Source organism: Aethalodelphis obliquidens, unplaced genomic scaffold (genome assembly GCF_003676395.1).
Source record: "Aethalodelphis obliquidens isolate GAN/ISIS:26980383/991018 unplaced genomic scaffold, ASM367639v1 scaffold61, whole genome shotgun sequence".
Lineage (NCBI taxonomy): Eukaryota > Metazoa > Chordata > Mammalia > Artiodactyla > Delphinidae > Aethalodelphis > Aethalodelphis obliquidens.
In genome coordinates, this window is record NW_020838005.1 from 6,249,546 (window position 1) to 6,264,159 (window position 14,614).

General features: G+C 49.8%; 1 protein-coding gene across 5 annotated transcripts in view; it reads left to right on the plus strand.

Moving 5' to 3' along the window:
• The window catches only part of PRSS55 (serine protease 55), a 57,571-nt gene extending 49,806 nt beyond the window's left edge, over positions 1 to 7,765 (plus strand). For 3 of the 5 annotated variants that reach the window (XM_027087930.1, XM_027087932.1, XM_027087931.1), the window contains one exon: positions 2,156 to 2,509. In XM_027087930.1, coding sequence (XP_026943731.1) covers positions 2,156 to 2,470 — 315 coding nt within the window. In that variant the 3' untranslated portion in view covers positions 2,471 to 2,509. Of the gene's footprint in view, positions 1 to 1,106; positions 1,270 to 2,155; positions 2,510 to 6,162 lie in introns of those variants that run through there. The other 2 variants (XM_027087934.1, XM_027087933.1) reach the window with 2 other exon arrangements.
• The last annotated feature ends 6,849 nt before the right edge of the window (positions 7,766 to 14,614 follow it).

Here is a 14,614-nt window from a genome sequence, read left to right on the forward strand (position 1 = left end):
ACAAATAATGTTTGTAGTACATAAGGCTAAAGTAATAATACTAATACATTTCTGGAGCATTTCCTACATAGCATTTACCCTATGCCAAGTGATGTATAGATTTTAAAAATGTCATTGCCAGTAATCTTGGGAAGTAGCTGGTATTATCTCCATTTTAACGACGCAGAAACTGAGGCTTACAAGTTACTGGTCCAAGCACAGTTCTCTCCCTCTTATGTAAGGAAATGACAATCAACATATTAATAGGCTTTTTATACCATTCATGCCACCGTAACGTGAAGAAAATGATAGAGACAGCACTTACGGAAGGAGCTCTTTGAGTGGCAATCCCATTGATTTGGTTCTTGCCCCGTGACCTTGAAGTAGAACGCGCGCAAAGAAAAGCACACACCCACAAAAACCAGACAAGCGTTAAGGGCAGTGTTTCATACTGGAAAGGGTGGTTCTGGTTTTGGCACCACGCTTACTGGGTGTCCTTGAGCTCCAAGCTCTCTGTTAATTCCACTCCGTATATCCCTCTGCTTGGCGATGTGTCCCACAGTCAACATAAACTCCCCTTGAACATGATTTCATCGTTATCTTCCCCTGCACTTTACCCCATGACCTTGGAACTAGGACTCACCACCCGTGTCCAGGGGCACCAGTCCCCAGATCGTGTCAGTTTCAACGCACCCCCCTGCCTCCTGACCGTCTTGTGCCCTGGTTGAGGTCCTCATCACTCCCATCTCCTCTTAACTAGTCCCCCCACCTCCTGCCTAATTCCTTTCCAATCAGTTCCCCCCACTCACTCTTCCTGTCAAATTCTTATTCATCCTTCAAACAAAATGCAGTTGATCCTGTTTGTTTGCACTGTTGTCTCCCTCCCTAGACCATAAGGTCTTGTATCCCAAGTGCCTAACAGTTAGTTTTTCCTCCTTGAAGATGTGTTCGGTGGAAGTGAGCAGATCTCTTCTGACTTTCCATTTTCTAATTATAAGATGAGGATCAAAATACCTACCTCACAGAGATGTGGGATGAAGGGGTGGATGAGAAAGTAAAGTCAGGGGACCAACGCCGGGCCTCGGACATCATGTCCAGGAAGTGTTGATTGTCCTCCTTCCCATTAGGTCCCATTCCCGGTCCTGTTGATGACCATGGAAAAGGAGGCCATCTCTCCGCTAAGAAGGAAAGATCGCTTGAACAATTATAGCTCCCCAGAGGGAAAGAACATGTGCTTTGGCATCAGGAAGACCTGGTTCCAACTTTGGCCCCAACACCATGTAACCCTGAGTAAGCCCTTCATCCTCCTTAAGCTTCATTTTCCCTGTATTAAAATGGACAAAAGGAAGCCATATATGTGTGAGGGACACGGTGGGGACTTGGTACATACTTTCCATATAAATAGGTAATCATCTGAGTCATAGACCCATGTGATTCCACCCTGGAGGGGTCACATAGTCAGAAAAGCTTAGCTCACTTGCCCCCTGCAAATACCCACAGCAAAGAATTAAAAAGAGACATCCTTCTCCCTCACGCCTCCGGAAGAACATCAAAGGAGACCCAGTTCAGGGCTTCCCTGGTGGTGCAGTGGTTGAGAGTCCGCCTGCCGATGCAGGGGACACGGGTTCGTGCCCCAGTCCGGGAAAATCCCACATGCCACGGAGCGGCTCGGCCTGTGAGCCATGGCCGCTGAGCCTGCGTGTCCGGAGCCTGTACTCTGCAACGGGAGAGGCCACAACGGTGAGAGGCCTGCGTACCGCAAAAAAAAAAAAGGAGACCCAGTTCACATCCACAGGCCTAACAGCACTCCTCGCATCCTCTTTTCATTCCTTCCCTTTACAGCTCTGTCCAGAGCCTCTGATTTAAGACCCGCTAATCTGGTCCCCACTCTTCCTCAGCCTGGGTCCTCCGTGTTCCGGCTCCTTCTCTGTGTGCTGTGCATGGAGCATGTGCATGGCCACGCTCTACATACCATGGTTCCTGGGGCCAGGCTGAGTGCTGCACATGCCCCGCGTGCAGCCACGATAGGGTGGGTGTTGATCTGCGATGATGTGATTCCCCTTGGCGTCCCGGAGTCAGGAGGTCCATGAACCCTCTTCCATGAGCGAGCTGTGCTCTGCCTCACGTGGACAGTTTCAAATGGGACTCGCTGCTGATCTGTGTTCTCTGTCCACAGGGTGACAGCGGGGGTCCTCTCGTCTGTACCACAGAATCTGGCAAGAAGTGGTACCAGGTGGGCATCATCAGCTGGGGAAGGAGTTGTGGACAGAAGAATGTTCCAGGAATATACACCTTGTTAGAAAACTACCACTCCTGGATCAAGAAGGTGACTGAGTTAGAGGGAAGGCCCTTTAGTGCTGAGAAAACGATAGCGTCTCCCAGACAAAAATCCAAGAGCTCTCGGGCTCCAGAATTCCCGGGGCCCAGCAGCCCCAGGCTGTGGGTGCTGCTCTGCCCTGCATGGTGTTTCAGGCTAGTTTTCTACAAATAATAAAATAGATGCTATTCTTTATTTATTTATTTTTTTTTATTTTTGGCTGTGTTGGGTCTTCGTTTCTGTGCGAGGGCTTTCTCTAGTTGCCACGAGCGGGGGCCACTCTTCATCGTGGTGCGTGGGCCTCTCACTGTCGTGGCCTCTCTTGTTGCGGAGCACAGGCTCCAGACACGCAGGCTCAGTAGTTGTGGCTCACGGGCCCAGCCGCTCCGCGGCATGTGGGATCTTCCCGGACCGGGGCACGAACCCGTGTCCCCTGCATCGGCAGGCGGACCCTCAACCACTGTGCCACCAGGGAAGCCCTAAATTGGTGAACTTTGAACAAGCAGATTGTCCTCCATAATGTGGGTGGGCCTCGTCCAATTAGTTGAAGTCCTGAAAAGAACAAAAAGCCCAGCCTCCTCAAGCAAGAGGGCATGTCTCCAGCAGACTGCCCGTGGATTTCATCTGAACTTTTGCCTCTCCTGGCTCTCCACCTGCCCCTCAGCTCTCCTGGGCGTTGAGCCTGCCAGCCCACACTGCAGATTTGAACTTGCCAATCTCCCTAATCACATGATCCAATTCCTCATAACAAATACACCCACACAGACACACACACACACACACACACACACACTGCCTTACACCTTTCTCTGGAGAGCTCTGACTAATACCGATTTTAGGACCGAGAGTGGTTCTCGAGAAACAAAATCTTAAAGATGAATTTTCTGAATTGGTGCTGTGATTTCTAGAATTCGCTCTCTAGTCAGATTAGATTGAAAGACACTAATGACTCTATTTCCAGTAGTAAAAAGAGCACTGGCAGTCCATGGAGTGACGGGGCAAGAGAGATAAGCAAAGTATCACCACTGGAAACTCCTAATCCAACACTTGTAAGAAGCTAGGATCTGGGTGACCATGTGTGTGATACTTTCAAACATTTTTTTCAAACTGATGAGTATGATGAGATTGGCTGGTTGCTCGTAATGTTACTGGACAAAGTGGGGAAAGAAAAGTTTGAGCTCAGGGATTCGAATTCCTAGCTCAAGGCCCCGTAAATGACCTGAAAGCTTCTATGTCTGCCCTGAACGAGACTCTTACCCGCCGTAGCCACAGGGCTGAGAGGCTGAAAATCAGACCCGCAGTCTCCCCCTGTGACTGACTGAATTACAATGCGAGTTGAACTCCCAGCCTCCCAGGGTGTCTCCTGCTAAACCCAGGCCACGGACTGGGAAGGAATGGGATCCTGCAAGTTGGAATGGGGGTGTGTGGGAAGACCCTGATGGAGCTGGGGAACTTGAACCCTAAATTCTGATGCATCTCCTCTGCCAGCGGCAGCAGTCTCTCTGTCCCCAGGAGAAGCGGCCTCTCCACCCCCGCCTGTCCCAGGGTGTTAACCCTGCGTTACCTGCGGAAAGGGTAATGACCGCCCCTGAGGCAGCTGACAAGCAAGACATGGCTGGTTCTCCCCAGTGTCGACCCCACCACCGCTCTCGGCGTCTAGACCTCTGAGCAGACTCAAGTCCCAGCAGCCCCTAAAGTGAGGTACAAAGCGTGACCCGTGAGGAGGTGCACTACCCTCTGCGTTTTCTAACTCCTGCAGATAGAAACCCGGGCCACACGTGTGGGGATGGGTATTAAGGCTGCGGGATAAATCGTGGAAGGAACGGAAAGTTGGATCGGGCGGCATTTATTGCCACGGGCTCACTAAGCAGGGATTCTGCATCTAACTTTGCATCTTGGGGAGGAAGGAAGGGCTCTAACAGTTTGCTTCGCTGCTTGGCTGAAATATGGCCAAAAGGAGACCCACAGTGAGTGAATTAGAATTGCCAGACCTGCTTTGGGTTAATGTAGAGAAAGGGATTCCATGACTTAGGGGGACGGGAATGTTCGAGTGAGTTTGTCATTTGAAACTCACCCACCCTGGGAAGGACCAGAAGGCATGCCTTTCACCACGACTGTGAGAGATAAACTTGAGAGGGAAGCCCTGGCATCCCTGGCTCTTCTCTGTGGGCCAGACTTCACAGAGGGAACTGCAGTCACGGAATTGGGACACGTAACCACAATGAGAGTGATTGGACCCGTGGTGGCAGGGACCAGAGGTGGCACTCAAGCCCCGAAGGCAAGGAGGGAATGGTCCCTGTGACTGACAGCAGGGTCAATGCCGCAATCAGAATGGCCTTTAGTCCTGCAGACTGATGGCATTGGCTAGCTCGTCATGGGGTTCCTAGAAGTGAAACAGACAGGAAGCCTACTAATTCTTACTTGTTCTGTGTAAGCAGAAAATAGGTCAAGTGAACAAGAGTATAACTTGAATGATAAAAACAAGAGTCATGGCTTGTTAATTCTCAGACTGGAGCCACTTTATAGACTCAGAACCCCTTGAATGAAGGACCCTAGTACACTATGGAATATTTATGCTGTTAATCACTCTCCCAGCCTTCCCCAAAAGGACCCACGGGCTTTTGCCAACTGTGCATTGGGGAAGAGGAAATAATCAGACCTTTTAGGGACTACTGGACGCTGACTCTGAACTCACTGGTTCCCTTCTCTGCGGAGTAAGAGATATTATGATGGGAAAGGCCAAGTGGAAGCAACTAGAACTGCCCCTACCTAGGAAAATAGTCAACCACAGAAGCAGCCCTGCATTCCTGGAGGGATTGCAGACATTAGTGCAATCATCAAGTACTTAAAAAACCCTAGGGCGGTGATTCCCACCACATCCCCAATTCAGCTCTCCCATCTGGCCGCGGCCGAAGACAGTCGGGTCTTTGAGAATGACAGAGGATTATTGTAAGCTTGCCAAGGTGGCGACTCCAATTCCAGCTGCTGTATCAGATGTGATTTCATTGCTTGAGTAAAGTGACACATCTCTTCCAGTATCCGCTATGCAGCTCTTGATCTGAAAGAATGCCTGTTTCTGCATTCCTGTCCGTGAGATCCACCAGAAGCAGTTTGTTCTCTGCTGACAAGGCCAGCATTACACCTTTACTGTCCCACCTCAGGTGGATATCAACTCTCCGGGCCTATGTCATAGTTTAGTTCGCAGGGATCTTGATCACAAGACCCCATTCACTTGCACACGATAGCGCACTGGTGCATTACACTTATGACGTAATGCTGACTGGACCTAGTGAGCAAGAAGTAGCACCTGGGCTTCCCTGGTGGCGCAGTGGTTGAGAATCCGCCTGCCGATGCAGGGGATACGGGTTCGTGCCCGGTCCGGGAAGATCCCACATGCCGCGGAGCGGCTGGGCCCGTGAGCCGTGGCCGCTGAGCCTGCGCGTCCGGAGCCTGTGCTCCGCAACGGGAGAGGCCACAACAGGGAGAGGCCCGCGTACCGCAAAAAAATAAAAATAAAAAAAAAAGCCTGGGGGTGGGAAATAAACCCAACAAGTTTCAGGGGTCTTCCACCTCGGTGAAATTTCTAGGGGTCCAGTGGGGTGGGGCATGTGGAGTTTTTCCTTCTAACCCTGGAGGCAACTTCATTTTGGCCGCGAGGGAGGAAAGGGAGAGAGTGAGAGCAGATCAGAAGCCAGGGAAGGAGGCGAGGGGCGCGGCAGCCAGGCGGCGGCGGAGATGGAGTCGATGGGGAGGGGTAGGTGAGGAAGTGTCCGTGTTTCCTGCCGTCTCTGCCATCCATCATCCTCTCCCGGAGCGGAAATCAATATTCCTCTCTCTTGTTCTCTCCCCAAATGTTCTGAATTTAGAAAAGAAAGAGCAAACCCTGACAAATGCATATTGTTTTCCAAATATAAATGCCGCACCGCTTCCGCCCACGCGCAGATGTCACCCCCTCTTCCCGGCTGCCCGGGTGTCGGTGTCGCCGGCCTGGGCGCTCTGCCACGACCGCTGTGGGCGCAGATGGAGCCCATGAAGTGGACTGCTGGCCGCCACTCGAGGTCACCTGGTTTCCTAAGAAGCAGATTCTCGGCAGTTTCTCACAGGAGGAGCATTTGCAACTCACAGCTCTGCTGGCATCCTTTCCCCATCCCTCCCCGCCCGAACACAGCTCGCTCGTTTGGAAAGTAACTGTGAAACCTTTTACCCCTCCTGTTGAAAAGCACCTTCTCACCCATCCCTTTTGCCTGTAGAGGTAGCAGGGCAGAGAGGACCACTCCCACTGCTCAGATGAGGAAGCCGAGGCTCAGAGAAGGGAAGGCGTTCCCTCGGACTGAACAGTGCTAAGAATGTGGATGGGAGCAGGGGGGTGATGCCGAAAGCTCAGCTTCTCTGTGCGCCAGTGCTGAATCAAATCTCGGGGACAGAGTTTTGGGTGAAGTAGAAAAGAATAGCTTTATTACTTTGCCAGGCAAAAGGGGACACAGTGGGCTCCTAAATCGAAAAACTATGTGTCCCCACCCAGGAGGATGTGATGAGGAGTTTTATAACAGTACTTCAAGGGCGGGGTTGCTGACAAGATGAGGGTGTGTGCAGGGTCTCAGCTGGTCCGTCTCCTAATCGTGATGGGCTTCTCTGGTCCCTTTAATCTCGCCTCAGGTGGTTCCTTGATTAGCAACTGTTCGAATCTTCCCTTTGGAACTCAGGGAAGGTCATGGAGGCTGGAGTCTTGCTTACAAGAAACGGGGGACAAAAAGAGGCCTCCGTGCCCAGGCCCCACTCGGTTTCAGGGGTAGACATGTTGGAGACCCCAGGGCACCCCAGGAGCCCAAGTGGCCTGGCTTCTAATTCCACTGCTCCCTTGCTGCTGAAGTCCGGAATGTCTCAGATTCCCTGGCCTCCAGGCTCCCCGAGGAGCAGGCAGAACACACACCATGGAACCCTCCTTGTTAACAAAGGCTGCCATGTGCGTAATGCTTCCCACACGTCAACCGTCCTTGTAAATACTCTTATACGTATTAAGATCTTGTTGCTGAAATCTCGGCTTCTGTACACCCATGCCAAATAGAAATACGGAGACAGAATTGAGGAGGAAAGCGAAAGAATAGCTTTATTTCTTTGCCAGGCAAAGAGGGAACACAGCAGGCTAGCACCTCCAAAAACTGCACCCCCCTTGGAGAAGCTTTATAGTAATGGTTCAAAGAAGGTGTGATCAGCTTGTGGACATTCTTCTGATTGGTTGGTGGTGAGGTAATTGGGAGTCGGCATCATCAACCTTCTGCTTCCTACTGGTCAGGGGGTCTACATGCTTGTGGGAAGCATACCATCGTTAACTGTTAACTTTTCCTACCTGGAGGGGGTATCTGCAAAACAGCTCATAGATATTGTTGTGTCCATTGATGGGGAACCAGGACCTGCCCCAAGGCGGCACTATTGTTTCTCTTGACTGCTCCTCCCTTGTCTCCCATCCCTTCCCTTCCCTGATTAACAACCACTTGAATCTGCCCGTTGGAACTCAGGGAAGGTCATGGAGGCTGAATGAAGCCTATTTCCTGTAATCAAAGAAATGGGGGACACAGAAAGGCTTTGTGCCCAGGAGCCCCACGGGGCCCTGCTCAGTGTCAACCCCCCTCAGTCAGAGTAACCCTATGAAATAGGTACTACCACTGGGCCTTGTTTACAGACTGAGGAAACCAAGGCCCAAGGTCACAGGGCTCTGAGGAGGTGGGGCTGTATTCACGCCAAACCAGTCTGGTCTAGATGGAGGTGGACTGAGCCCTTGGGCCACCCTGCCTCTGGACACTGTCCAAGGCAAGGACACTGACCCACAGGTCTGATACCTGGGTTCAGGTATCACTCACTCTTTGAGGAATTTGGTCACACTTGTTCAAATTTTGTGTCCTCCTTGGTCAAAGGAATCTCTAGAGAAAGTTACAGAGTAAAAACCCATGATTTCTCATTTGTACGCATGTAGCGAGAGCACCTCAGCTCTTTATCCTGGATCCTGGAAGAGCAATGGAACAGCGGAGGAGGCTCCTCCTTCTCCTCTAGACTGAGGTTCTTCCACAGGGAACATGGAAGCCATCCGTCAATAAGCCACTCAGTCAACACACATTCATTAAGCACCTACAGTGCCCCTAGGTCCGGGCATATCACTATGATCGGGTAGGCATGGTGAATGTCTCTCTGGAGCTTGCACTGTGGTAGGGAAGCCAGCATGGGACAGGAAATGACAGAGTGACAAATCTCACTGAAGGGAAGCCCAGTGTTCAATGTTGCTAACGTTCTACAATTCCTGTAGCACTCCAGAAGTCTCTGTGCTTTAAGCTGTTTGCGGTCTGCAGTCATCTCTTCGAGCAAGGTTAACGATGGAAATGGTTAGCTTGGATTGCTGGGGTGAGCAGGGTAATGGGGACATAAGCAAACCTGTGGACAGTGAAAGGACTGAATAATCTACATAAGAAAGGGCATGTGGTCACGTGGAGAAGAAAAGATGAAGATGGGGCACAGGTATCTAACCTGGAGACCAGGGCTTCCTGCCGCCTTTAGAGATAGCTGGTCCCCTGCACTTATCCCACGGACAATACAGGATGACAGGCTTTTTACAATAACATTCAACCAACATTTGATGAGAACAGAGGAAGTGCCGGCACTTGCTAAACAAAGAACAAGATAGACAAGGTCTCTGAGCTACTCACCATCAAAGCTTTGTGTAACGCAAAAAAAAAAAAACAAAAACAAAAACACAGGGCTGCCTTGAGGCCAGCCTCAGCTGCTGTTGCATTCGGAATAAATACAGATCCCAGTCCAGAAACTCTGAGGTGCATCAGAGGTCTTTACTGGAAGTTTTCTTGAAGAGATAACACTGGATTCACATCAAAACTTGCCACCAGGCGTCTAGTAGCAGCTCTCTTTCCCAAAATGCACATTTCACAGCAGCTGCTCAAATTCATCCCTCCGCCCTTTCGAATTCCCAGTCTCCCTGGTCTTCGTCCCCACTCCTGCCTGTCCCGTGGGCAAAAGACCTTCCCCACCCTCTTCTCCTCCTCCCAAGTATCTCATCCCCTCTCTTACGCATTTCACTGGAGATTCTTTCATTTCCTTCAAGTCCACTTTTGCACATGTGTCCCTGGCCAACGTCACAAAAGCCAAATACAGCAATCCCGGCTCCCGGTCTGTCTTCCAGGTCTCCTTCTCATCCTCTCTCTGGTTGGGGTATTCACTCCCTCGTTCTTCAGTCCCCAGTCTCTTCTTTCTCCATCCTCTCTTGATCCATAGATGGGGGACTCACTCAGTGTCCTGCCTTCAACCAGGAATACGTCCCACCTCTAGCAACCTGATTTGCATTTCTCTCAGCAGAATCAACCAGCTCTTCCTTGATGATTCCAGCAAGCCCAGTCCCTTGGCTGTAGTTTCTCCAGACAGTAGGTAGGGAGGGTGGAAATCTCATTCATCCATTTTCTGCTAAACCTTTTCGTTTATCTTTACTCCCAACTCCTAAAACTCAACTGACTACACACACTGTCTTACTCACAAAAAGTACTCCACCTTCACTGGACCTGTTTCTGTTATGGGACCCGCATCATTCTCTTTTGGCCAGACCTGAAACCTTAGAGCTGATGTTCTGCACCGGTGTCCAGGGCAAAGACTCAGACTCATGGATGACCTAATAGAGGGCTGTAAAACTCCTTGAAATTGTATACACTCACAAAACTAAAGACCACATATTGGGACTGAGAGGAAATATTTGCAAACACATATGTCAGACAGAGGACTTCTATCCAGAATATATAAAGAATCCTTGCAACTCAACTCAATTTAAAATTGGGCAAAAGATTTAACAGGCACTTTACAAAAGATTTATGAGTGATCAATAGCACATGAAAAGATGTTCAACTTTAGTCATCAGAGGAATGCAAATTAAAACCACAAGGAGATACCACTATGTATTCACTAGAACAGCTAAAATTTCAGGCTGGTAGTACCAAGTGTTGACAAGGATATAGAGAAACTGGATTTCTCATACAAGGCCGATGGAATTGTAAAATGATACAAGAGATATGGGAACGTGTGTATGTGTATAGCTGATTCACTTTGTTATAGAGCAGAAACTAACACACCATTGTAAAGCAATTATATTCCAATAAAGATGTTAAAGAAAAAAAGAAGACAGTTTGGTAATTTCTTTAAAAGTTTCACATATACCTACCTTATGACCCAGCCATTCAATTTCTACATATTTATCCAAGAGAAATGAAAGCCCATGTTCACAGAGAGACTTTGTTTCGGAATGTTTATAGCAGCCTTATTTGTAATAGCAAAAGCTGGAAACAACCCTCATGTTTATCATCAACTACTGAAAGGATAAAAACGGTGTGGTATGTCCATGCAGTGGAGTACTGTTCAGCAATAAAAGGGGCAAACTACGGATGCATGCAACCACAGGGATAAATCCCAAATCATTATGCTGAGTAAAACAAAGACCAAAAAATGTGCATACTGTATGATTCTACTCGTATAAAATTCTAGAAAACGCAAAGTCATCTATATAGTGGCAGAAAGCAGATCGGTGGTTGTCTGGGGGTCAGAAGTAAGGGAGAAAGTGGATTTTGAGGAGGCCCACGGAACCTTTTGGGAAAGATGGAGATATTCAATATTTTAATTGCAATGACAGCTTCCCAGGTAAAGGCATATGTCATAACTCTCCACAGTTGACGCTTCAGATGTGTACAGCTTGTGTTAAATTAAACCTTAGTAGAGCTGTAAGAAAATATGAGTGCTGGATGCCAGTGACTCTTCTGTGTCTAGATTAAGAAATTGCCTTCCACGTGCTATGAAAGCTTGGTTAGAACTCTGGCCTTGATTTCACTGTGTAAGATGGGCATCTCAGTGGTCCCCAGAGCCAGTGTTGGAGTCCCACAATGAGAGAACCGGAAGCACCCTTAAAATGATGAAAAACCTGACACCCAAAGAGGGAAGTGACTTGCCCAAGGTCACCCTACAACTTTGTGGCAAAGTCAGGCTTTGAGCTCAGGCACCCCGATTCGGTCACTGGTCTACAAGCCCTGGGAGGACACCATGGGGCCAGGAGGTCAGCTGTGGTCACAAGCTAGGGGGTCACACAGACAAGAGCCCAGCACGCGCCAGGCACAGAGAGTCCCGCAGCGAATGAAACGCCCTGTATGGGCGTGAACTCTGCGCCCGGCAGCCTGGTGGCGGTGAGCAGGAAGGGCCGTGGCCTTGGACCCGAGCATTCAGACAGTCTGTGGGGAAGGACAGAGCTTGTGGGTTCTTATTTTAAATTTCTAACTTCTTGCAAATCAATACTTTCATAAAACATAATACAGTTAAATTACTAGAAAAATGAACCAAAAAATGAACATATAAAATACAAGCTCAAACTTTTATTATTAGATTCAGCCCACATAAAATCACTCGTTAAATTGCTCTGAAGGTTTCTAAGCATTTACTCTCCATTTCTGTACTTATCTCTTCATGGACCAGGAACCAGCAGTGGTCCGTGTTCCACCCTTCGAGAAGTATTTCCCTAAAAGATCCAAACTTTAATTACCAAGAAGTCAGGGCTGGTCTGGCTTTCTAAAGTCTAGGAGGATCACATTAAAACACGGGTTAGATTGAAATGTGACACGTGAGTCATCGTTTGAATTGAGACTGTACAGACTTATATATTATTCATTGTCTCGAGCAATAAAAACTCACAAAATGCCTAAGTGCCCTCCGGCCCCAGAATAGCTTAATTGCGCTGTGTTGCTCTGGGATGTCAAGCACCTGTTTAATTCTGAGTTCTGCAGTTTTACATCAGAACAGGCCCAGGAAGAGGCACTTTCCATCTTCGGTCCCTGGCTCCTGTCTCTGCTTGAGTGCGTGAAGGGGCCACCCCTCCCCAGGGAGATCACCCAGGGGTTCAGATGCTGTGTGAGCAGCGGCCAGCACAGACGAGGAGAGGAAAGGAAGCCTCGTCTGGGGTTGGGAGAGCAGAGCCAGATCCCTGTCACCCACACCAAGGGGGCAGGCCAGGCCTGGGCTCCCCTGTCCTGAGTTGGCCTTGACAGCCGTGCAGGGTCGGATCCAGAATCACCCTGGCCGAGGCTCAGGGGTTAGGCCCCAGGAGCAGGGGCACCTACGCCCCAGGTTCCTGGCCTGTGAAATGGGGGTTTGTCACATGGACTGCCTGGGCCAACGCCAGGCCGTGATGATGCAGATGAAGTGATGCAAAGCCAGGCACGGGTAACAGAAGAACCCAGTGCCCGTACCGGGTGAAGCTGAGTGACAAGGCCTCAGGTTGGGGTGGGCCTTAGTGAGTTCTCACTCCTCTCCCCACACCTCTCTGGCCTGGACTTGAGTCCCCTTGAAGTTCTCTGTATCAGCCCCCAAGCTGTTCAGCTTGAATGCCACAATTGACAGGGAACTCACCACCCAAGGGCAGCCCTTCTCAGCTCCGCACAGCTTTGACCCGGAGAACACAGTCCCAGGCTGAGCTGCATTGGCCTCGCCGTGGCTCTCACCCCAGCACCGGCTGCAGCTCCTGGGGGCCGGCCCGACTGCCGTGTGCACCCTTGCAGACCAGGCTCCTGGCCTCAGTGAGCCTTGGCTTCTGCAAACTGCACATCCCAGCTCCCTGTCACACCTCCTGTTTATACGTTTACAATTGGCACCATCCTGTCACTCAGAAAACACCCCCAGGTGAGGTGCCTCCCCAGGTGAGACCCTCCCCGCTGCTGTTACGGGGTCTCTTCGTAGAGCCTCAGGTGGGCCTTACTCCTGACCTTTTAGAACTGCAGAATGTGTACAGCCTATCTCAGTGCCCCCAGCTGCCTTGCTTTTCTCTTCTCGACACCACAAAGACCCCTCCCTGAGTCCCGGGGGCCCTTGGTCCTTCTCTTCCTCCTACGGACCCCCATTCAGCAGGAGCCCTCCTCATTCGGGGGCCACACTCAAGACTAGAGCCTTAAGCTCCCACCTTCCCAGCTCTTCCCTTTCATCCTGAGCGATTCAGCCCCAAGGCCCTGATGTGACGTGGAGTGCTGCCCTCAGTTCAGTGAGTGGTACCCTCAGTTCAGGGACAGGAGGGCCGCGGGGTCTCAGGGCTGCTTGGGGACAGCGGGGAGGGCGTCCATGGGAAAGGCGGCCGGGCGAGGGGCGTGGGAGCCCACGCGGGGGGTAAGGAGGGTGGTCAGAGCCTGGGTGGGGCAACAGCGTGTCCGTGTGGCAGGGCGGGCAACTCGGGAAGTCCGGGTCCAAGCCAGCTGGCCCTGGCGAGGGGGCCTGGCATCGAGGAACAGTCTGCAAAATGGCTGCACCAAAATCTTCAAAAGTATCAAGGCCGTCTCTTGTCTTTTTCCCTTTTTTCTGGTTAAAATTCTGAATTCTAATGAGACACACTTGTTATTTTTTAATTATGAGTTTACTTATGAGTTCTCTATGATCACTATTGCTTTCTACCATCTTATTCACACCTAATTATAAGTCCAATACCTGGGGGAAAAAAAGTACCAAGGCCGTGATAATCAAAGAAAAACAAAGGAATTGCCCCAGGCTGAAGAAGACCAAAGAGAAGTGACAACTCGGGGCAGCGTGTCATTCTGAATGGATCCTTTCGTTATGAAGGAAGTCATCGGGCCAATTGGTAAAACCTCAGGAGAGTGTCCTTGTTTGTAGAAACACACACTGATAGAAAATCAGGTCAGCAACTTACTCTCAAATGACCAGGAAGGAAAGGGTTTTATTATATAACTGTAATTCCTAATTTTCTGTAAGTTTATAATTGCTTGAAATTTGTTTTTTTAAGAAAAGAGGATTTCAGAGCTGGCACTGAATTAGAGATTACCTGGTCCTCAGCTCTATTTATGAGACAAGAACGAAGTTGCAGAAAGGTTAAAGTGACTTGACCAAAGTCACACAGCTAGTAGATATTGGTTCTTAGACCCAAACCCTCCTTTCAAGTCTTATGGTTGGATCTAGTCTAAGTCCCTCATTTTACAGGTTAAGAAATTGTGGTCCAGGGTCACAAAGAGATTTACCCCAAAATGAGCCGAACAAATTTCAGGTGTCAAGTTAGTTGGGACAAATCTGGAGAGTTTCTTAAGTGTCTGAAATTGAACTCTGCGTGTTTTCCTCCTCTGTCCACTTGCACAGACATTTCTCCTAGGTGTTGGCCTGAAGCCATTCCTCTCAGAAAGGAAGTCCTCTGCCACTTACTCGGGGTTTTAAATTTGTTGCCCGGCAAAGCGGTCATAGTGTACATGAGCAACTATCCCTGCAGGGGCCTCTACGGTTTCTGGGGTTTTCCTCTTAGTCACT